This window comes from Lepisosteus oculatus, chromosome 1 (genome assembly GCF_040954835.1).
Source record: "Lepisosteus oculatus isolate fLepOcu1 chromosome 1, fLepOcu1.hap2, whole genome shotgun sequence".
Lineage (NCBI taxonomy): Eukaryota > Metazoa > Chordata > Actinopteri > Semionotiformes > Lepisosteidae > Lepisosteus > Lepisosteus oculatus.
The window spans coordinates 66,572,863-66,596,860 of record NC_090696.1 but is presented as its reverse complement, the minus strand read 5'-3'; the positions used below and the strand labels follow the sequence as shown (position 1 = coordinate 66,596,860).

At 37.7% G+C, this 23,998-nt stretch overlaps 1 protein-coding gene across 1 annotated transcript in view; it reads left to right on the top strand.

Moving 5' to 3' along the window:
• chrna6 (cholinergic receptor, nicotinic, alpha 6) overlaps window positions 1–23,919 on the top strand; it is a 35,494-nt gene extending 11,575 nt beyond the window's left edge. Inside the window, exons 2-6 of the mRNA XM_015345358.2 lie at window positions 8,108–8,247; window positions 8,695–8,739; window positions 16,429–16,538; window positions 16,732–17,731; window positions 20,592–23,919. Coding sequence (XP_015200844.1) covers window positions 8,108–8,247; window positions 8,695–8,739; window positions 16,429–16,538; window positions 16,732–17,731; window positions 20,592–20,717 — 1,421 coding nt within the window. The 3' untranslated portion in view covers window positions 20,718–23,919. The remainder of the gene's footprint in view (window positions 1–8,107; window positions 8,248–8,694; window positions 8,740–16,428; window positions 16,539–16,731; window positions 17,732–20,591) is intronic.
• Window positions 23,920–23,998: the final 79 nt, after the last annotated feature.

The window sequence follows — 23,998 nt, the reverse complement described above, 5'->3', positions numbered from 1 at the left end:
TATTTTTGGACTGTGGGTGGAAACGTGCGTAGACATGGATCGAACATTCAAACGTCACGGAGATAGCACCCCAGGAATTAGGTTCAGAGCCCCAGCATTGTGAAGCAGCAATGCAGATTACCGAACCAGCGTGCTGCTCGTTGTTAAGCACCTCATTTTTGTAAATATATTATATCACCTTGATATGTGGGTTTCAGTGGGCACAGATAGTCTTAAGTTGCTAAGTACAGAGATAATATTGATTTTTTGTAAGTTTGTTTTTTGTTTAATGCTATGAAGTCTATATCCAGTGACTGATGTTCCATTAATTTTTCTTTTGCATGCAATATCCTGCCATCTCCAAACTATAGTACGTTTAAAGCACTCATTAAATCCTGCATTAGATTTTTACAGGAAGCTGTCTCTGCTGAGACTGGAAATGTCTTGTGGGCAGAAATGCAATTTTAATCCATGTTGCAGTGCTGTTGTTCTTTTGGAAAATCCGTTAATATTGCTTATTTATTCTGAGTCCATTGTTTAATTTTCTAATTTTCTGTATGGCATCTTGTGCTGTCATGTCAAAAGTTTTCCAAGATTATTCTGCTTTGTTAACATCTATTTACTGTCCTCCTTTCATTTTATACAACTGTGCTGTTTTCTAAACCAGATCAAGGAAACCTTTTTCCAGCTTTGAATTCAAGATCCCCACGTAATCACATTAGAATTGAGAGATACTGTAGTTGATGTGGAAGATATTTCTAAGCCGTATTTAAAATATATTACCAATAAAGAATATATTTACTACCTACTATATATGTTGTGTTGCAGAATAAGTATTCAAGACCACATCAAGCAATTTTGGATTTTTATATAGTATTTGTATTTTGATTTTTTTTATATTCAGGCTGTAAGAATATTTTAAGCATGGCATGGAATACGGAAGTTATCGAAATTTTCCAAATAAACCACTTTTATGTTTACCACTCTTAGAAATACTGTTTCTTAGACGAAGCTACTTATAGCTATTAGTTTGAAAACAACTGGCAGTATTCTGTATTTTCTTCCTTGTAATCATAGAAAACTAAGAATAAGGGATGTACCAGTCTCCTTCCTTGCTATCATTTACAGTGCTTCATGCAAGATGGTGCACATCAGCAATTCTTGCAGAAGACTGTAAATAGTGAGCAACAATCTTAGCTTGAACACATCACCTGTCTGCTTATATTTATTATCCTGGCCTAAAAAAATAAAGACAATCCTTTGGAAGTGAAGTCTGCCTTTTGAGTTTTCACCTCTGTATCTTTGAAAAAATATGATCCACACTCATCTTGGATGTTCTTAAGCATGCAGAGTCAAAGCAGATTATTAATTCATGAGGTTTCAGCCTCCATTAACTCCGGACAAGATCTGTAAAAAAATGTTCCGTACACACTGTGCATCTGAACATCGTTCCTGGAAAAATGGCACAGACCTTTTAAAATGAGTTAAGCATGCACAGGTAGCTTGGACAGGATTTCATGATGTTGTGGCATGGATGGAAAAGCAGTTGGAGATCTCAACCCTCCATTGTTGTTTTCAAGACGTAACTTTGTGATAAGGCCCACAGCACCTAAGAGGATAGGTAGTGCTGACTTGGAGGAGCAGCACTGACATCACAGGCAGCCTGCAGGTATCAGGTCAAGTCACAGAGGTCAAAGTCAAGAGAGCCAGCTAATACCAAGCATACTTTGGAGGTGCTCTCCTGATCAGATAGTACTCAGCTTGTGTTATGACCCGGCTTCGAACTCATGATTTCTGGATCATAGAGCTCAACCTCTACTTTGTTTGAAGCACTCAGGAGCTCACAATCACCCGATTTCTCTTCAAAACCTACACATTTTATTTTTAAATGACCAATTATTTCAGTTTTTAAATCCTTCCTCATTTGGAATCAGCATTGGCTAATCAGCTCGGTACAGCTCCGAGGCTTTTACCAGCATGGGGGAGAACGATCGTGAGTCCCCAGAAGAGACCTAACATTGATTACTTGATATTTCCAGGTCATAAATCACTGCTGCAGGACAGGCCAAGGATACTCAACCAACAGACTCAACCAACACCTACTGCTTTTCCAGTTGGTGGAAGTGCATCTGAATCTTGAGAACAGGAGACACCTTTTTACTCACAGGGCTGTCGGAATATGGAGCAAGTTACGCAGCCATGATACTGAATCCGAAACATTAAGATCCATTAGCTCCTAACTGCCGATTAGGCTAGATGGGTGGAATGGCCTTCTCTTATTTGGATCTGTGGCATTATGCGGGGGCGTGCTAAGTGTGTAGGCAGAGTCCTGGATAAAGGACGACGTGTTGCCTTAGCAACCACAACTGCCCGGGCTGATTAAGGACGAGCTGCAGCTGTTTAAAAACACACTTGTCTTGGAGGGACAAGCAGATCCCCGCAAGGGGAGAACCTTCCAGCAACAGCCCCAGAGGGGAGTGCGATGTGAGCGTAAGACTCGTTTCTTTTCTTCGTTTTGTTTGCCCCACCCATCGTTTGCAGGCCGATCTTTTCCTCCCCCGTCCCGCCGTGGTGGACAGTTCTCTTTTTGTTTTGGCCTAGCGCTCCCTGTTCTTCCAGGCTAGACCCCGTTACATAGGGTAAGTCCAGTCTGGACTCGGCGGTACACATCAGTGCGTTTTTCCTTTGCTTTTGTTTTTCCACTTTTCACTAACCTCACACCGGTGTTTGCTGTGGCTCCTCCCACTCCTGCACTGTTACAGCAACATTTTCTATACTCTTTCACTGGAAGTGCCACCTCAACCAAAGTTCTTGAAGATGTAACATACTATAGCGTGACTAATTCAGGATTTATGCTGTCATAGCAGCAACATTTTAATAGTTACTGTATACACAAACACTGCCAATCATAATGTGCCAAACTAGAGCTCTTTATTTTGCTTGGTGAGGAAATAAATCAAATTCCTAAATCAATAGCGCAAAGTCTTCTTTGAGCTACTACTTCAAAGCTACCTAGACTTCAAGCCCCTTTCTATACACAGCAGGCAACTAAGCTGCTTACCTGTATCACAAATACAGTCGCTCTCCACCAATATCCTTCTGAAAACTAATTCTCTCTCTGAGACTTCCTCAGAACTCACAGTTCCACTCGGGTCTTCCCACTGTGTCATTCAGCAGGATGACTAATTATTATTGTTATTGTTGTATGAATGAGTTTTAATTGCCCTGGAATATATTCGTTTAATTACTGTACATTTAGGAGAATTTTTTAAAAGGTTAAAGATTCTGAACATAATTATTTGCCACTTACAGTAAACTGTATATATCTATATAAAATACAAACAGCCTTTGCTCCACTAATGCCAGCAAGATATTAAAAACCTGACACGGCCCACAAGTACCCGTGTTTGCATGCACACGAGCACAAAATTGAAAACTTCATCGAAACAGTTATATTTGCTGTACAAGTGCAAACTATCATCGGAGGGACCTACTTTTTATGCCATTCAAAAAGAACAGCCTCTGGGTGTTGAGAAGAAGTGTAATGTCATCTAGGTCTAATGTCAGATCTACTGATCTGCTGTTATAATCCATGAATCTGGAAGTGCCATTAATTGAATAGGCTGTCAGCACCATGTTTGGCAAGTACTTTACAGTATCTTGCCCAGTCATGTTCAGTTTATGACATTTGTTGAGGTGGGGTATAAGGATGACATGATGTTCATGATGTCAGAGCTTCTTGAGGATTTTTACTAGAAGTGTCACCCTGGAATCCTTTCAGTGTTTATTACCTAAACCATCTCTTTTTCCTATGATTAAATTTGTGTTTTGTTTCTTCCTCCATCATGCATTACTTTGTTTTTCACTAGTGTCTTACAAAGCCTGGGTGTTTTACACACACGCCAAAGACCTAGAAACAGTTTGGTAAAAGAGGCTTAACCGAACGTGCTGTAAAGTGAGACTTTGCTGGGGGTTGCTGATAGGTTGGACTGCAGCAGAGATTGATGAAGTTTCATGAAAGGCATTAGAAATCCCTGGCATTGACAGCATCACCTGAAACAATCTTACATGGTAAGAATAAAGTGATTCTTGATTGTAATCCCACAAAAGCATTCAGTAACGGTGTACTGTAACATGGTGAGATCCATCATCAAATGCACTTTTTTGGAATGCCCTTTGGATTGGGTGCCAGACAGATCTTAATTTTGTGTGATGCTAAACAGGTCAACCTTATTCAATAATGAGAGTGTCCAATATATCATTAAAATGACTGATATTCCTGTATTATGCCAAAACCCTAATCCCACTTTCTGGTTCCATTTAAAAAAAAAACCCAACGAGATCATTCAACATGTCTTTCTCAGATAATAATTTTAAGGAGAGCATCTTTAGTCAACACATCAAAGTACTCTGACAATACTGTATACAGAAAAACTGCAATGTTACATAACATTTTTGAATTTATATTACTTTTGCTTAAATAAAATTAAGACAAATTACACAAGACATTATTATTTTATGCATAGATGGCATGTGTCTTCTTTTATTTTTTTCTCTTCAACTACAGTTTTTTATAACAAGCTTTAAATATTCCATCTATATTCTAGCTCCATTTGGTCTATAAATAGGAACTGCATAAAGTGCTGTCAGATTAGTAGGGATTTGCACAGGAAAAAAAAAACCTAGAATGTGATTAATTTGATTTTGCTTGTGATTGGACAGGGGGCGTGGTGGAGTGGAGTCAGGGCCACATCGTTCTTGTGTCTTGGGTTCAATTCTAGAGTGAGTCAAATTCTGTGTGGAGTTTGCATATTCTCCCTGCGTTTCCTCTTGTCTTCCGAAAATGTACTGGCTAGGGTAATTGATGTCTTTAAATTGTCTCTCAAGATGTGTGCCTTGTGAGGAATTGGCGTCCCATTGAGGGTTTTAGCTTTGCCTTGTACCATATGCATCTGGGATGAGCTGAGAGTTGAAATAAACAGCTGTCTGATAATGGGTGTGTGAAACGAATCACTTTTAGCATCATGCTCTGGGTTGTCAAACACATTTGCTACGGTAGGCCAGATTTAATTTAAACACGCTTCAAATGGGCCAAATTTACCATAAATTAACAGAAGTCTGGGCACAGCCATTTCATAGTGTCATTTACATTGTTCCGTATTTTGGGCGTTAGCAGGTAAGCATATTCACTTGATACCTATTTAACAAACTGACTCCTTGTCTTCTGAATAAGGGGATGTTTGTTTAGCATTATTAACTGTGATTATTTAAAGTCCCTAGGAATAAAAACAACGAATAATTAAGTGTACTGAAAGGAATATGGAGTGTTTAGTCTAAATTTGAATGAACCTGCTTGAGAGGTGGAGGAGGGATGCAAAATTATGTACAGTATGCATAGGAGGGAAGGGGATTATGTACAGTATTTACTGTATAGTGTTTAGGACAGGAAATGATGTCAGGAGTGATTGTTAATTACTGACAGTTAAATCTAATTGAACTTGGTTGTTGTTATCCATCCCGAACTTTCATTATAAACTCATATATCATAAGTGTAATTTTTGCACACTATGATAAATCTCTGTCTGCATGTCTCATTCAATAACTGGTGAAAACTAGACACAGCAAATGTGTATATGCTTCATATATGTACAGTACATGCTCTGGGATTAGCGATCCGCATAACCTGAAAAATGTAATACACAGAATTTGTGTGCATTTAAATGAAAAGCAGCTTGCATTTTTTATTTCTGCTAAACTGTTTTCTTTGTGTGCTGCTGTTTTTAACTGGAAAAGAATTTTAGCAATAGTTAAGGGACATCGTGTCACAAAAGCTACAAGGACACAAGTTGCTAGTAACGTGATGTAAAAACAGCAATGAATTCCCTTCTATTCGATAGATTCACAACTACTGCTCTTGCCCTTGGGCAAAAGCCACCTGTTGCCTACAAATCAAACTTGTCATCTTTCCATTCATTTCAACATAGTAACAGAATTTTCTCCACGTCTCTTGAAACAGACAGCATTATTTTCAAGATTATGCTTTTGTCATTGTCAGGAAAAAGAAATATGTTTTGTTTCAGTAAGACCAGTAGTTAGTGGAGTCGCTGACATTGCTCCAAGCTTTGTCTCACTGTTGTGCACTTTTGTTTGTTCAAGGAAGACTAGACTTGCGACATCATTAAACACAGGCTTTGAGGTTGCACAGAAGTAGAGAGCCCTAACAACCCAGTATGTCATCACCTGACACAGCCTGAAGAATAGAGAATGAGCCTGTCTTACAATAATGTTTTATGTGATGTATGTAAATGTCCAATAGTGTGTTTGTACTGTAAATGTTGTGTTCATGGCATCTGCTTTGGCAACACGCTTAAGTCATCAGTCATGCCAATATACAGTAGCTCTTTGAATATGAAATTGAATGTGAATTTTAGAACCACAGGGACTGCTGTGCATGCGAGATTTAGCAACATCACCGATGGCGTCTGCAGACTCTGACATGGTGCCAGTTGCATCCTGGCTGAGGCTCGGACCTCACCTGCTACACGAGCCCAACAAATGAGCTTGGCGCGCCAGACCTGGCCCACAGGCTGTATGTTTTGGCATTGGTGATATAGCTAGTGAAAAGCAAGAATAATCCTGTCACAGAAGTATAAAGCAAGGATACACAGGTGGGAGCTGTCAAAAAGGCAGCAGGCTTAGCTGTTTTTCCCAGCTCAGGTTCTAATTAACAGGTTGGTACTGAGCTACATTTTCCTAACCCAGTCACAGCAGTAGTCTCCAATAGGAGTAGAGTGGGAACAGTCACTTAACGATGGAGTTTCATAGAATCCTTTCTTTGGTGGCACAATCAAGTAATGGGTCTTGAGAAACCACCTGACTCAACACTATTTAAGTTGTTAGCTTGGGCCTGTGCTGAGATGAGAAAATGTCGCCTTGGTCATATTAATTAGATTACCTTCCCTGAGGGATCTTGTCATGTGGCATACACAGTAATTGAAGTACTGTGTCAACCATGTTTATGGGTCTGTAAATGAGTACATGTCAGACATTATCAAGACATCTTTAGGGCAAATAATTTATGGGTACACTTCTCATGTATAAATCAGGCTTTGTTGTTTGTTTGTTCTTTATGGATATATATAATGCATCTCCTCAGTTTTGGTGAGATTTAGAAAGATGACACCAATCAGCCAGCGCTTTTTCCTTGAAAGATCCAGCGACATATTGGCCATATCCAGGGAAACATAGAAAGTTCCAGAACTGATAGAGCTCCCATATTATTAAGAAAAACAGGTTTGTCGGAGAAGAATGGGAAAAAGATGAGGTCAAAGCTTGCCTATTATGTGGTCTTACGACAGGCCCTAGATAGACAGAAGTGAGGAATCCTTAGTTTGGCACAGCAGTAAAAGGCTTTTCCTTATTTCATTGGAGGAAAGGTCTATAAGGAAGTCTTGTGCTTGTCCTGAAGATGTTTCTCGATATTTAATATAATAAACATTTACTGTAAAGTACGTGCAGGTATCCCCTATACTGTCTGAAGAACATTTGCATTTTTCTGATATCGGGTATTTGTGAAATCTTTATTCACATCTCTGATTCTGATTCTGTATGGCATTCTCTTTACTCTTCATAAGACCCATTCTGTTTCTCTTTCTAGAGGATGATCAGTTCTGCTTTAAAAGATTCTAACACTCAAATAACACTAGCTCCCTTCAAGCCTTTTAGATTTTTTGAGTGGTCTTTTAATATTTTACCAGCTACTGTATATCTGACATCATTTGCTTGTCTGCCTCTTACTGTAGCTGTGGCAGCCTACACATCTCTATGATGTTCTAGGGAATGGCTTATAGTGTTCATTGACTGGAAACGTCTTCTCTCCTGTGTGCACTGAGACAACATCTCCCGTGTGCTATGCACGTGACTAATCTGGAGATTTTCAGGCACTGACGGTGAGGTGGAAACACATTTGGAAAATTTCATGTTAGACTTTGGCAAAAGTATTCTGGAAATATTTTATCAAGCTGAAAAACACCAACATTCTCAGTGGTTGGACTATTGAAAAAGTTGAAAGGGTTTTAAATGTACAATTATTGGATTTTCTTTTCCCTCTCTTTTTCTTGGAACACAGACTGCTTCTCATCCAAAGGTGAAGACAGGTTATTCAGGAGACTCTTCCGGCGCTACAACCAGTTCATAAGGCCAGTAGAAAATGTATCTGACCCAGTGACAGTGGAGTTCGAAGTATCCATTTCACAGCTGGTCAAAGTAGTAAGAACACATTTCTTACATACAAAATATATTGTAAACATGTTGCTTAATTATTATTCTAGTTTTAAATTGATAATGTGATTTATTGTAGTACATAAACTATGTACCTACAAGTGAAGAATGACAGTACAGTCATGGACATACAGTATAGTATAAAGCTAAAAAGTTATATAGCTCATAACATATCTTTTCAATTTAATTTGATATGATAACTTTTGTTATGTAAGGTTTTTGAGCAAAATTAAATGTGTATTACTAATTGACAATAATTATAGGTAATATAATATAATATATAGATAATTATAGATTATAGATAAGTCTGTAATGTTAATCCAAAAGATAAGGAAAGACCCTGAAAAAGACAATTTGTCTGCAAGCAATCTTGTAGAATTACAGTTTGAAGTCTCCTTGCATAATTTTCTTTGCATATCATTTTTTGTTTTTTAGGATGAAGTAAATCAGATAATGGAAACCAACCTATGGCTGCGACATGTAAGTTCTATTGATCTGCATCAATGTGAGGCACTTTGATTTCAAATAAATCAATGGGTCTTTGAGGATGCTGTCTAACCTAATTAACATTACAGCGATCAGTGCCAATATGCAGCTTTGGGAAATTCATTATATAAGGAAGATTGTAAGTGGGTGCTGTCATACATCAACAAGAATCTTAAGTCCTAAGAGAAGATAAGCTAATCTTCTCTTAGGAGTTGAAACTCACAAAATAAACTCTTACCCTAGATACTATATTCATGTCCTCCTCAACCTTTTGAAAACGAGTTGCCTCACTTTTTGAGACATTGGTGTTTTTCTTGTCTGTGTTATTTATCTTTGTGCAGAATCGGTTTGCAGCCTGATTGCAATAACAAGACTTCTATTTAAAAACAGTTGCGTCAAACATTGTTGGAGAATGTTGCTGCGGGCAAAATTGGTATTTTCTGCTCTTGGTTCATTCTGGTTGTTTGCATCGCTTGTCCACAACTTTAGAGCAATGTCTGTTAAAACTACCGTTTTACAAAGTAAAAAAGAGACCAGAAAATTATGGATTTTACTGACGACCAAGAGGAAAGGCAAAGATGGCAAGTATTTACTAGTTGTTTCGAAGTGTCCAGGGAAGATTAAGTCTATCATTTAGATGATTTGCAAAAAATGTGTTTAAGTTTTAAGGGTACCTATTGATATGTAGAAGTAGGTCAGCTTAAGGTCTAGGCACACACTAAACAGTGCAGAAAACATTAGTATGCTATTCAAGGACAAAGTCAGGGTGGCAGTGGACATATGATTGTCATTTTTTTGACAGCTGCCTCCAAAAGATGTTTTCATACTTGTGATTTTGCTGATAAGCAGATCTCCTTAACAGCTCGGAGGGAAGAAAGATTTAAAGGTTTTTAACAGAGCATTGTGGAGGCAACTTTGCTTTAGTCCTGCATCTCAAAACTACGGATATAACACAAGGACTGCACAAGAACAGGTTAAATGGCAAAAAAATCCTTAAAAATTATGTGTTTCACTGAGGGCAGAATGTAACCACTAGGTGTCCATTATGAATGACATCAGAAATGCAAAATACCTTTGTGACAATTTCCCTTTATTGTTTATAATTTGGCATCATGCTGAAATAATGTTAAAAGAGATTCTTCCTAAAGGTGTTATATTAAAAAAAATGAAGCAATACTATATGTGACAGCAATAAGAAATGAGAGAACAATGTGTTCAGTGTTAATGATGAAGGTCAGTTTGTTTCTTGAAATATTGGTGTGGCTGTGCGTTTTCGAGACCTCTTTCAAACAGTAGCACCTGAATAGGGATAGTTGGGTAAATTAGTCCAATTAAGGCAATAATGAGGTGATTAAAGGCGTTAAAAGTTAAATTGTAATACAATCGTGCAGACACACTGGCACTGCAGGACCAGAGTGGGATCACCCTGAGGTAGGTCATTCTCAAAGTTCTCAAGGATGAAATTAGTGTCATTCAAATGGTGATTCAAAGACTTTGGGACTATTTCCAAGAGACTGAATGTGTTAGTGAAGGTTGAGACCAAGTTCTTACTTGATCAGGCATGGCAAAAAGCAGGCAGGGTCCTTACACAGATGCAAAACCCTTCAGGGCCTTCTGCAGTATGTGTTCAACCTTAGACCAGCTAATGGAAGTGCTATTTCAAAACATACACCCTTTAGAAAAGTTTCATGTTGAACACCTGTTTGCAGGTATAAGCAGGGTAAAGTTGTGAAAATACCTTATCAGTGGGTGTTCTCATTCAGTTTGCTAATGACACAGCCCTGGTCAGCTAGTTAAGGGACCCAGAAAACCCAGAGAGGGGTCACATGTGAGCTGAGTGCTATGCTGCCCCTTGGCCCTGGAGGAGGGTGGTGAAGGTCACGAGGTCAGCAGTGTCCCACTTATACATGGGGCAAACTACCAGGTGTGGCGTCAGTAGGAGGGGAATGGAACTGGAAAGGGGAGGGGTAGAGAAAAATACTTTAGGGGTCCTAGAACGTTCTGGGCAGGGATGAGGGTAGCTGGGTTCCTCTGTAGTCCACAACCGAAGTGAAGCTGCCCGAGAGACAGCTTCAAAGTCTGTTTACTGTGTCTAAATAATTAACCTGTTTATGTTTGATGGGTTTATGCAGGAATGTCCAACTGAGTTTTACCAAGGGCCATTTCTGATTTAATGGCTTATTCCAGGCCCATAGTATTGATTCTATATACACATGGGCTAAAATGCATAAAGAATTTTCAAAGGTTACATATTTGCTTGGCCTCATCTTGGCCAACTTTTGCTGAGGCCATCTGACTATTTCAGTGAGACTAATGTGTGAATTTATGTAGGCAACCTTGTGAACAGAAGGTCATTGGTGCTGATCTTCCAGCCCTCTCCTCCATCTATCACTCACGTCAAGCCAAATCCATCGGATATGATCCTTCATACCCCTTGTTTAATAATTTCCAGTTACTCCCATCAGAATGCAGATACCGACTCCCCAAGTTGTCATTTATACCTGTAGCCATATCGTTACTTAACTATTTTACCTTCAGTGTAAATATGTACAGTATATTGTTGTTCCAGTTTTTTTTCTGTTTGAACACTGCTGCTATAAAACAACTTGTCCCCCCCGGGGATAATAAAGACTCAGTAAAGAATGTAAATGTTCATCATGCTCCCAAGATATTGGTAGCGATGTATTGATCACAAGCGAGAACAGCTGTTCACACAATGTATCCTCCCAAACATTGACACAACCTGTGCAGACTGAAGGCAGAGCAGTGGAAATGTGACAGGGAGTTGGCAGTAAAACTATTCAATACTGACAAAGTCCAACTTGGTCTTCAGTGCACAACTGCCTGATAGCTCAATCAGAATAGTTTAGAAAAAAAGAGATGAAGTTGGAATTGCTGTTTGGTGAAAATCTCAAAAGCAGTTTTCAGATTTTCAGCGCAGCTTGTTTGATTTTGCAGCACTTGGTAAAGCTGCATTCATCATATAGTCGGAACCGGTTTGGCACACAGAAATATGTGTGACAGATTTCCTGCTAACATTTGCTTTTCTCAAATACATAATTTTTACACCTTTACACCCTCATACATTTCTGTAATGACCTATTTTCAGCTTTGTAATTTAACATTCATAGTCTTGAGATATTCCAGTATACAGTATCACAGTTAAATCCAAAATTGCATAGCTATTTCATGTCTGATTTTCTCCTTTAACTGTGCATGAGCAGTTATATTTCTTTTTCCAGTTCAAAGGACCATTCGAGCAATGTCCCACAGCTTAGTATACTGTACCTAGACAGTCACTAGATTGTTAGAGGTGCTATAGAAATACCTAAAATCACCTAAGATTCAGGCCTTTTTGTCGGTATGAACTTAATAAATTTCACAACCCATAGTCATAACATTTCCATTTTCAGGAATATTTCCATTTTCACTCTCAGTACTTTTGGATGTATAATACAGGGGAAGGTTTTCCAGTATCATTCACCTTTCATAGTTTTTTTGTGTCCTTTTACCACACAGGACTGGGCTCCATCAGCTGTTAAGACAACTGTCTTCTTCTCACTGTAGTGCCATGTTGTTGAAACCCATCTCAGACTCTTGCCATACAGTATGTTCATTCCTGTTGGGTTGCCATTTTGTAGGTGCGACATTCACAGATTTTTCTGTAATTTTAAGATCTGCTTCCACACCACAGAGGAAAAGTGGTAGCCGAGTTGCATCGGTAAAATCAAACCCATAATCTACAGAAAGACTAAATGCCACAAACGGAGATTGGTACAGTAGCTACAGTAGGTCATTCACGCTTTCAGCTACAGTGTTTTTGAAAAGACATGAGCAAGTCCCTGTATCTGAGACTTTGAGCTTACAATCTTTAACAAATGTCGCACGAGAAAACACCTTACGTGATTTGGCCGTTCATTTTGGAAATTGCCATAACTTGCCTTAACTGAGACAATGTTGTCTGTCACTGCTCATTAAACTTATCTTGCTGAATAGAAACATCCAATATTTTCCCACATACTGTATCTTGACCTTCCAATTCCCTGTACTTTTTTAATAATAAAACCAAAGTATGAACATTTACATCACCAAAATGCTTTCTTTACAAACTAAGCAAATGGGTTTTTTCTTTGTGATAAAAAAAGACTGTTTTCCATATGTGTTGTTCCAACAGCATAGGACAGGGCCCATGTATTTTAGTTTCATTTAAGGTCCAAGTCATTGAGTCCTAATCATATTGTAGTTTAAGAACATGCTTGGATGCACCAGCTGTCACGATTATAGTCCCCCCTCCTTAAGGGTGCTCCAGCCCTTTCACTTTAGACTTTATTCTGTGCACCTGATCCCTATTCCCAGCCCACCTTAAAAGCCAGGCGCTGACGCTCATCCGGGCTCTGCATCTGGTTTCCGTACCGTGCGAGTCCGGGACCTGGAAGCGCCTGGTCCCGTTAAGGTTTTAACCTCTGTTCCTGTTCCTAGTCCGCCGGTTCCGACCCGGTTCGTATTTTTAATTCTCTTGTTTGGATGGATCTCCTGGCTATGGACTTACTCTTGTGTTTTTGGATTCCCTCTATGGATTACTCTTGGATTGTTTGCCTCAGCCACGCCTCCCCCGTGCACCAGCGCACTTTGGACACGCCCCCTTGTTTTCAGCCCCGTATCCCTGCATGACGTTTTCCCAGTGTTTCCCCACTTCTTCGGATTGTGTCGTCCACATAGGGTCCGGAAAGAACTGTTCATTACACCAGCATGTACTGCATTATGATAATCAATTCTGGGAAAATAATGCATGTATGAGCTTCTCTGCTTTTTGACTGGGAGAGACGTGAGCGGTTATGAGCAATATCCGACGAAGATAAAAAGACATCTTGGCAATATTGCGAACATGAGCTTACTCTGGCCTGGGTACAAGGACAGATTTCATCACCATAATAGTCAAAGGGTGACAGCATGGCTTAAAAACAACAAAGAGGAGTGAAACGTTTATGTATGGTTAATTGGACTGAATACAGAATTTCATCCAATGAAAAGAAAATATTCGACATGTGGACATTTTGAGTAGCTGTAACTGTTACATTTTATCCTGTTTCATGCTGGATCTTGTCACTGGGTGCAACTGAGCAGAATTCAGCAGAAATATGTGTTACTAGATTAAAGAAGATTTAAAGAACTGAATCCCACTGATGTCTTTCATCATGTTTGATGAATATCTGTGTGATTCCATATGCTCTCTAGTTCTCAAATGTGACCTGCTTTTCATAAGATTAATTAACTCCTTTTTATGGCACTGCATCATGAAGTGGTAGTTACACAGATTATGACAGATCTCACTTTCAAACACTGTGATGACAAGCCCGGGGGATTAATACATCTTTGAGAAGGACAATCTGGCCTGAGAAGTCAAAGGTTGCAGTTCTCCTACTTTTTCTTAGGCAAATTCATCTTGTATTTCAAATGATTTATTATACGTCTAATAAAAGGAAAAAAAATGCATCCAGTGTAATTTGTTTTTCGGGGAATCCCACATACAGGTAACGACTGGAGTGTTTGATTAAAATGATTAAACCAGCAGGTGGTTGACATCTTTTCTGTATAAAATACCCTTCCCCTTTTTAACAATTATTTAGTCTTCATAGGCACCTATTGAGAAAATACATTGTTCATTAGGATTGGGGCCAGTGTAGGTGCAACTGGTTGATGGGTTATCTGTTTGTGTGGGGCTCATATCCCTAGTTTGTAGTTGAGGGATGTCATTGTCTCCATGGCCGTTCTCTCAGCTAAATGATCACCTATCACAGTTTCAGTAGAGCGCACTGAATTATGTGGATACTCAGATTATATTTGAACAACTGTTGGAAATACAGTCTGCTTTTATCCAGTTTGAACTATACCAAGTTTATTATTTTAAGAGCTGATTACCACTCTTGATTAATTGCCTTTGTCACTCAGTCCATTTGTTTTGGTGTATTGTCTAAAATATAACATATCTCTTAGCATCTGTCTATAGAGTTTGCCGAGAGACAGGGTCATCACAGTCCCCTAATTAGGATACGACTGCATATACTGCTTTGGAAATCCCCATTATGACAACAGTGCTGATTCTGAGATTGCGTTTGAAAAGAGAATTCATATCATGTCCATAATAACATTGGTCGTTCAGATTGGAACCTTTTCTGCTTGTAACATACTCACTGATGCCAGTGTTTTGATTATAAACTATTATTGATATGATTAAATTTCAATTATACTTAGCTTTTTCACATAGCAGTAAAACAAATGTATGCATATTGCTGAAAATGGTCACTTCTTTGTTTCAATAATATTCTTTATACGTTAGTTTGAATGATCTAATCTGGTTATTTCTTTCTGACTGTTAAGTGCACTTTCTATGAGAAAGTGTTGCTTTTTCAACATTTAAAAATGTATATTAAAAACAGATTTAGAAGAAATGATTACCAGCAGCATATCTGGGACATATTCTGCTTCTCGGATTGTAAGAGGCTCTCTCTCCTTTTTTCATCTTATTTTTGCTCTCTGATCTGAAAAAGCAACGTTCACTTTGCATGTTATGTTTCAAAGGAGAGTTAAGCCAGTTTGTGAAACCTGTGTATTTCAAACTGACAAGGTCACTAAGCTTATGCATAGATGTCGATGCATTCTATTTTAAAGCATGTTAGTCATCAACATTGTGGCTCAAATTGGTTTTAGCTTTGCTTGCCTGACATATGCACACAAAGTGCTTTCATTTCAAAAAGGCAGCTGTGATTGCATTAAAACATAATGTGCTGTATATGCAGCCGAGTCCATTTTCACACAGGGCAGTGTAAAAGTGTATTCTTTGTTCTGTTTACACATCCTCTGACATTTTCTTTCATTTATCTTTCATTCTGTTTTATCTCAGCCTTTGATGTTAATGACTTATAAAAAATGTTTCAATTATACCATCTATTGCAAAATTATGTAAAAGGTAGCACATGGATTGCCGTGAATCAACTTATGATTATACGTATAGTACATACTGATGCACAATCACAGCCTTCTGAAAATATAAATATACCATATCGTATATGTATTCACATGTATTCATATGTGTATCCATTATTGACATTACTTGTTCGAAGAAGTCCAACAAATCTGTCAGCTGAGATCTACCTTTTCTAAATCAATGGTGACTATTCCCTATGATATTACTTCCTTATAGGTGATCCTCTAGTTTTGATCTAGCAGTTGTTTCCTTAACTTTACATGTTATAGAACTCAGACTTTCAGTTTAGGCCTATTTGGACCAGTTTTGCCACTCTTCCCCAACACTGCTTGGTTGATATTTCCATCCATTGATTCTATCACCGTCTTTAGCTACTGTTGGAAGAGTTGCAAAATTGACTGTTATGTTAACTTAACATATGTTCAGATTCAAGACATTTAGACACCCTTTAAGAAACATCTTCACACATGATCTGTGATTCAGAGATACTGAGACCTGTACAGGTAATGATTTCGATCTTCACTCCTACTGTATGTGCATTCACCTTTGTGAATACAAACTTATTTTTAAAAATGTATTACGTGTCTGACAGAATAGTTCTTAAATGTGTCTTTTGTAGCCTTTTACTAAATCTCTATCAATGAGGCCCACTGAATTTAAAGACACTCAGGTATACTACTATTTTCTTCTGTTTTCAGATTTGGAATGACTACAAGTTAAAATGGATTCCTGCAGAATTTGACGGAATTGAATACATACGTGTTCCATCCAATAAAATATGGAGGCCTGATATTGTGCTTTACAATAAGTAAGTAAAGAGAATTTTAGAGGCTGATACAAAAAATGTATGAGCAGTAACAGACTGAGACTTATATTACACTAACCTTTTACACTAACTACATATTACACTAACCATTTTTTTTGGAGGATCACAATATTTAATGAGTTGCTTACACTTCACCTCTTCCAAATAACATTTTGTTTTGCTCCTCTCTTATCAGTGCTGTTGGAGACTTTCTTGTAGAAGACAAAACAAAGGCTTTGTTGAAATATGATGGGACAGTGACCTGGGTGCCGCCCGCCATTTTTAAAAGTTCTTGCCCCATGGACATCACTTATTTCCCCTTTGACTACCAAAACTGCTCCATGAAATTTGGCTCCTGGACATACGACAAAGCTAAAATCGATTTGGTCTTGATTGGCTCTAAAGTCAACCTGAAAGATTTCTGGGAAAGCGGGGAGTGGGAGATTATCGATGCCCCGGGCTACAAACATGACATCAAGTACAACTGCTGTGAGGAAATCTACCCAGACATAACGTACTCCTTTTACATCCGGAGGCTGCCTCTCTTCTACACCATCAACCTGATCATCCCCTGCCTCCTCATCTCTTTCCTCACAGTGCTGGTCTTCTATCTTCCCTCAGACTGTGGCGAGAAAGTCACCTTGTGCATTTCCGTTCTGCTCTCCTTGACTGTGTTCCTACTTGTCATCACAGAAACCATCCCCTCCACGTCTTTGGTAATCCCACTCATAGGTGAATATCTGCTGTTCACCATGATATTTGTCACTCTTTCGATTGTGATCACCGTCTTCGTCCTGAACGTCCACTACAGGACACCCATGACGCACACCATGCCAGTCTGGGTGCGTTCGATTTTCCTCGGCGTCCTGCCCAGGATAATGTTCATGAGACGACCCTTGGACCCGCAAACGCCAAAGGGCGGCTCTAAAAAGAGGAAAAACAGCGCATCTCAACAGGGGGCTATGAACTGCCTAGAATACGGAGAGAACAAACTGCCCAAAGATCAAAAGAAATGTCTGTGTCAGCATCCTAAAGAGCCCTCAGAGCCTGATACCAGTAAGCTGAGCCGACAGCTGAGCCCCCAGTCTATCAATACTGTGCTTGCGTTCTCTGTTGTCTCTCCAGAAATTAAACAGGCAATCGAAAGCGTCAAATACATTGCGGAGAACATGAGGAGCAGGAACAAAGCCAAAGAGGTAAGCTCTGTGCCGGCGCTGTTTTTACCTAACTGGCCTAATCGCTGCAATTGGTAAAATGATTTCTTTGAATGCACAGGTGAGAGTAAGAATTAAAAAAAAATGCCGCACACATTCCCTGTAATGCTTTTATTTGAAAATCAGCCTGGCAATGTTTGTGGAATAAATTTTGTTTGCCTGGAACTACTCCACAATACTTCAGTATATATAACGATTGCTATTTTAATGCAGTCCCATTTCCGTAAAACTGTTCCCTACCAATTTTTATAAGACCATTGCTGGTTTTCTGAAATTAGGGAAAATGTTTAAATCAGTATATCTAACCCAACACAGAGTAACTTACAGCTGAAAACTAGTAGGAATATTAAAAAAGCACCAGCTTTACTTTGGGTCTTTTTTTTAGTACGTTTTCTAAGCTAAATTGCAGTAATTGGCCAAACACCAGTGGCTTTAAATGATTTTTTCTCTCTTCCAAACCTCTTAAACACTTTATACTATCATAAAAAATCAAACATGAATAACTGTAGCTTTAACCATAAATGACACTTTAATGACGTTTTAGTGTGATAATGTTGTATCTAGATGAACTGTGAGTTCACTTTACAATGCAGCATCTAATGAGGGTACCAGAGAGAGATCTATCTTTGTGGATAAATAGGTCTGACAGTCTTCTGCAAGCTGTCTTTATGTGATATGGAAGTCATATGCTTTGATAGTATACTCTTAAGACTTAAAACTTGCTGATAACAGCTAAAACTTTGAGAAAAATCTACAAATGATAGGGTATCAGTCATACAGTTTCCACCCAGAGTACCTGTTACAGTGTACGTTTAAGAAAAAATTACGTAGTATACAATATATATAATTTGTAATATTTGTGATTAAACTTCACATTTAAAAAGAAAAAAATTGGACTTTCAGGTATAAAATATTCACATTTTTTTGGAATTTTCCTCACAAGCAAAAGGCAGTGACTTAATGAGATTAGACATATTATTAACGAGATATTAAATCAGTCAGAATTTCAAACATTTGTGTGAGTCTGTCCTTTATTTTGTGAATGTCTTTTGTCACTCCTAGGCAATATTTTTCAGAAGTGTGACAAATCCAATTTATTCCTGGGATATGTCATTTTACACTGTTTCCTGTAGTCAGTACAGTATGTACCAATCTGTACAGTCTCCTAATGTGACAGTGGTTATTATCATCTGTCCTGTCTCAGATGTCCTGAGATTAGTGCCAAATTATACAGTACTTAACTGCATGAAAAACACAGCAAAAAATCTATCATCAGCAGAAAATAATTGTTTTCTAAATGTCTCTTACTAAATTGCCACAACCTCGTAGTCTGAAATAATACTTTCTAATGGGAATTCCATATGTAGAGAAGAGAAACAACCTTTCTGTTGTACATTTTACAGAAACATTAATGGAATTAGAACATAGCTCCATTCAAGAGCTTTAAAATAGCACCAAATTTCATTGCCAGTTTTTTTTTATAAAACGTTGTGACCAGGTACAGTAAATGACAAGTGGGGGTCACTTAACTTAATGGTCTGTAGCTCAAGGGTGATTTATTTGAATGTTTACACTGTAGCCTTTTCTCACCATAGCTCTAATAACTGTTTCATATAATTCAAGGTGGACAGACAATGGGTGAAAGGTGGACAAACCATGTATAGGATACCAGTGTATCACAGGGCACAGACACGCTTACAGAGAGATTAGAGGTGCCAATTCCTAAACTGATTGTTTTTGGATTATGGAAGGAAACTAGAGCCATGTGATCACTTGAGATCATGCAAACTCTATGTAGAATGTGCGCCAAAGTGGACTCAAATCTAGGACCGAAAAACTGTGAAGGAGCAGAGCTCATTGACACTCCACAGTGACAGACGTTTTGGTTACTTATTTCATAAAAAGTGAGCCTGTTAGTTCCAGAATCCATAGGACAGCACCTAGCATTCGTGAGTCTTAATTCTAATTCATAATTAAGAAATTAGGAATATTTGAACATTTGGGATTACTCTGTGTAGTTTGTTACCAGGATAAAGCAAGGATTGGATTTAGGAATAGAGTTTTACTATTAAAATGAATTTTTCTGTGAAATTAAATTACAAAAGCCATAGTTTGTTCCGAGTAATGAAAAAGCATCACCTCACTCACTTTACGTACCCTACTTTATTTAAAAGTCTTTATATTTAAAATGTTGAGACTTCCCAAGACTGCTATAAAGCCATTATTATCTGCACAAAAAACACAGCCAAAGCTTGTAATCAAGGTTCCTGTTATCCGACTTACAGTTTCCCCTGTATAATTTATTGTTGTGCTGAAGAAGACGTACTCAAATCAGTAGTTCTCAGTCCTGGTCCTTAGGTTTCTGGGTTTTTTTTTCTTCTTGATGAGCTCTTAATTAGTGAGGCTGATTTATCCTTTTAATCGAACTCCTTGCATGATGAGACCTTTTTAATGTGTTTCTGCAATCGGTCTGTTGCGAAAATACTCTGCAGTTTTTTGCCGTTAAGGAATTCAGCAGAACCATTCACCCCTGAGCTTTCTTGTTAAGTGCTTGCTGTATTATTTCTAAATAAGCAGCTCTTCACAGGCAGTCAGTTAATGATGTCCAGACACAGGTGGGACCTGCCAGAAGAAAGTTCTCTAAAGGTCCAATTACTGTACAGTCCACACACCTAAATGAATGCAGAAATTGGTTCAGGGTTTGTAGCAATTATCTTGCTACTTGATCAGCTGTAAATCAATAAACCTAAATGATCGAGTGTAGAACAAAACCAGAGGAGAGGAAAAGCTGTTATGCCATGTACCATTTCTGTTTCACAAACACGTTCTGTTTCCCTTTCAGGTGGAAGATGACTGGAAGTATGTGGCCATGGTTATTGACAGGATTTTCCTTTGGGTATTTGTATTGGTCTGTGTTTTGGGAACACTGGGCTTGTTCCTCCAGCCTCTTATTGGCTTCTTTAAATAATTCACCATTGTTTGTAGTACCAAACATTGCACGAGAACCACCGGATCAGTAAACCTGAATTTGTGTTGTACATTAAGTCACTTCAGAACATTTTAAAACAGATTTGTATATTGAGCTATTTTTTCCCCTTGAACAGATTTGAAGCCTTTAAACTGCTTAGCAGTAAGATGCATTTTAGAATAAAAAAAACAATCTACAAGATCTTTAAGAAATACAAGAAAGAAAAAAACAGATTACTCAGGGTGTTTTATTCAAGAGAAGTCTTGCACTGTAGTACAGTTTGTCACTTTTCTTAAAGGAAAACCACCTTCATTGAAGAGCTGTTAGTAATCAGAAAACCTTAACTAAAGTGTTTCATTTAAAAAATACAAACGATTCTTGTTTGCTGGTTTTGTGATTCCCACTGTGGATGCAAGTTACACACATTTCTTTGGTGTCCAGTCTGTTATATCCAGCCTGGCCATTGTATTGGATTATTTTTCAAGCAAAACCTTTTGATGTATCTGATCCAGCATGAAATTAGCTATTAGTAAGAAGCATCTCATTTTGCACTGTTTAAACACATTTAGTGTTAGACTCAAGTTCATGTTACAGGAACATCAAGCTGGACACCCTGAAGCTAATTCAACAGCCACGATCTTTGTCTGTCATTATCTTGGCATCATCCATAAAAGGCTCTGTGCAAACTAATTTCCTTGCTGCAGAGAAATCTGAAATTTGAGGCCTAATTTGTATACTCATGACATCTTTGTTTTATTTTCTTTTAAACAATATATATAATTATATTTATTTCTTATTAGTGGCTACGCTGTTCTTAAAGGTACCTTATAGGACACTCAAAGATAAAATATAGAATTCATTTTAAGATTAAGATTCTTATTTTCTTATTTCTTATTTTCTTCACATTCACAACTTCTCTCGCAATTTAGCTATACAATCTCAAAATATTTCATCAGTCTCATTCAAAACCCTATAGCATTCCGCTCCCCAGTTGTTTTTAAAATGGTTATTAATTACATTAATTAAATGAGTGTGTCTAGAAATATACAGTATCAAATACATTGATACTTCTAAATTGTGACCAAAAACATTTCTTTACGAAATGATGAAACCACATCATGTACAGCAAAACGTGCAATACATATTCAAGATTTAACATTTTTGATTAGATATTCATTGATCTTTAATGGGAAGAATTTCCAATTAATAATGCTGGAACTGCAGTTTTAAGTTTGTGAAATGTATAATGAACAAGCAGAGGTTAATTCCATTCTAAGTAGTGTAAAAAAGAAGAATAAATCATATTTTAGCTGTGGAGACTTCTACAGGCAGGTGAAAGCATATTCATTCCCAGCAGAAGTCTTCTCATGCCTGAAGGAGGCTTTGCAGCCAAAATATTGTGTTATTTTATTCTCATGCTGATGAAGGTCCCTAATCTAATAAGCAGAAATATTTTCTCAGGAGACTGATTACTGTTTGCATTAGAGGAAAACAGCCACCCGACAAAACACTTACTGTAGCTGCATGTACTGTAGCAAAAAGCACAAAAAGTTCATGTTGCAACTGACATGATAGGTCATTTAAAAAAACTAATATAAATAATAGATTTTGGAACTTCCCGGGGAGCTTTTCACAGTGTAAATGTCGAGTTTTGTAACCAAAAAGTTGTTGGTTCCAAGTGCAATCCTTGCGCCACAAAGTAAAAAAGGCACTTCAGCACAGCACAGTAATGTGTACTTAAACTCTCCATTTATGGCTCAGTAAAATTGTTATTGCCAGTGAAGGCAGATTTGTTTTTCACATTCACATTCAAAAACACATTTATGTTTTTCAGAGTGGAAGAATAACTCTGGAGTCTCAGGTGATGAATGCATGTACAATTCGAATACTGTAATTTGTTTCTAGACAACATTGCTCTCACTGGAGCCCTCCATTCACCCTGTCACAAGAAAAGCTCCTTTCCTTGGTAGCCTCTCTGTTCTGTTTCTGTTTTATTCTGGTTGGGTGGTTTCTCAAGAAACTAAAACCAGAAATGTTTAAGGGGAGTGAAGAGTGATTTGTAATCCAAGTACATAAAATAAATTGTATACAAAGGCATTTCTGATCAAGGATAAAGTATTTTTACTGGATATTAAATAGTACCTAAGAATTTGTTAAATACTATGGGGACATGGAGGCTGTCAGGAGAAAACAAAATTAATAACATTACATTTAACAATCTGACGTCTTTCTTACAAAACATAAAAACACTTTGGATCTTTGACCTCAAGTCAGAGGCATGAGCCCTCGCCATAACATTTATTTGGGTAGCTCAACTGATTTTCAAGACTACTGTTCTCCCAGAAGAGACCACCGCAATCTTTATTATGGCAGTCCATGTTCTTGTATTTACTGAACAGACATGACTTCTAATTTTCTGTCTGTTTTCAGTGACACATTTTCCTTCTGATGTTCAACTCTGTTTGTTTTGAGATCAAGCGCTACATGAGAAAAAGCATTTTCACTATACCTTCACATAATCACAAAAAAACTCTTATTTTAAGACAGTCATACAGAAACAAAGAAAGGTAAAGAATTGACCTCTTGCGATGTTTGCATATCAAGATCATATAGTCACGAGCTCTCCTAGCTAGGTCCTACCTAGCGTTTAGGAGGTACATTCTCAAAGATAAGGTTTATATTCTGGCATATTTGTTCTTGCATACTGTATATCCCATTTTATGTGATGTCACATCTTCCAGTTTAATAAAGAAAATTATGTGGCTCCTTTACAGTTCTTTTTAGAGTTCTCTTTTAGACTCCATTCCTCCAAATTACTTCTCTGTGGGGTTGATTCCATGGGACTCTTTATTGTAAAAATATTTTTTCACACTTATCATTAATTGTTAGCCAAACTGCTGTTTATAACTACTTGTGTATTTAATAACTATTTAAGTGTTAGTTCTGTTGTGCAGTTAAAGCTTATCAGTGTCATTACACAGTTATTTTAATACAAGTCTGTAATTGTACAATTGTAATTTTTTTCATATCAGTACATAATTCTTCTTTTTGTTTTATGTGTCTATGTGGAATATTTATCACATCAGGAAAGGCTGTCACAGAGTGCAATATATTCATTTTATTTATTTATTAAGAAAATGGCCATATGAAAGTCTTGAGATCATATTTCTTGTCTGAATTTTAAATAAACACCTTAAAACTATCTGGAGAATTATTTTTTTTTCCCAATATACAATTGTTCTACCTCACATCTTCTGTATCTACTGTACCTTTCTGTCTAA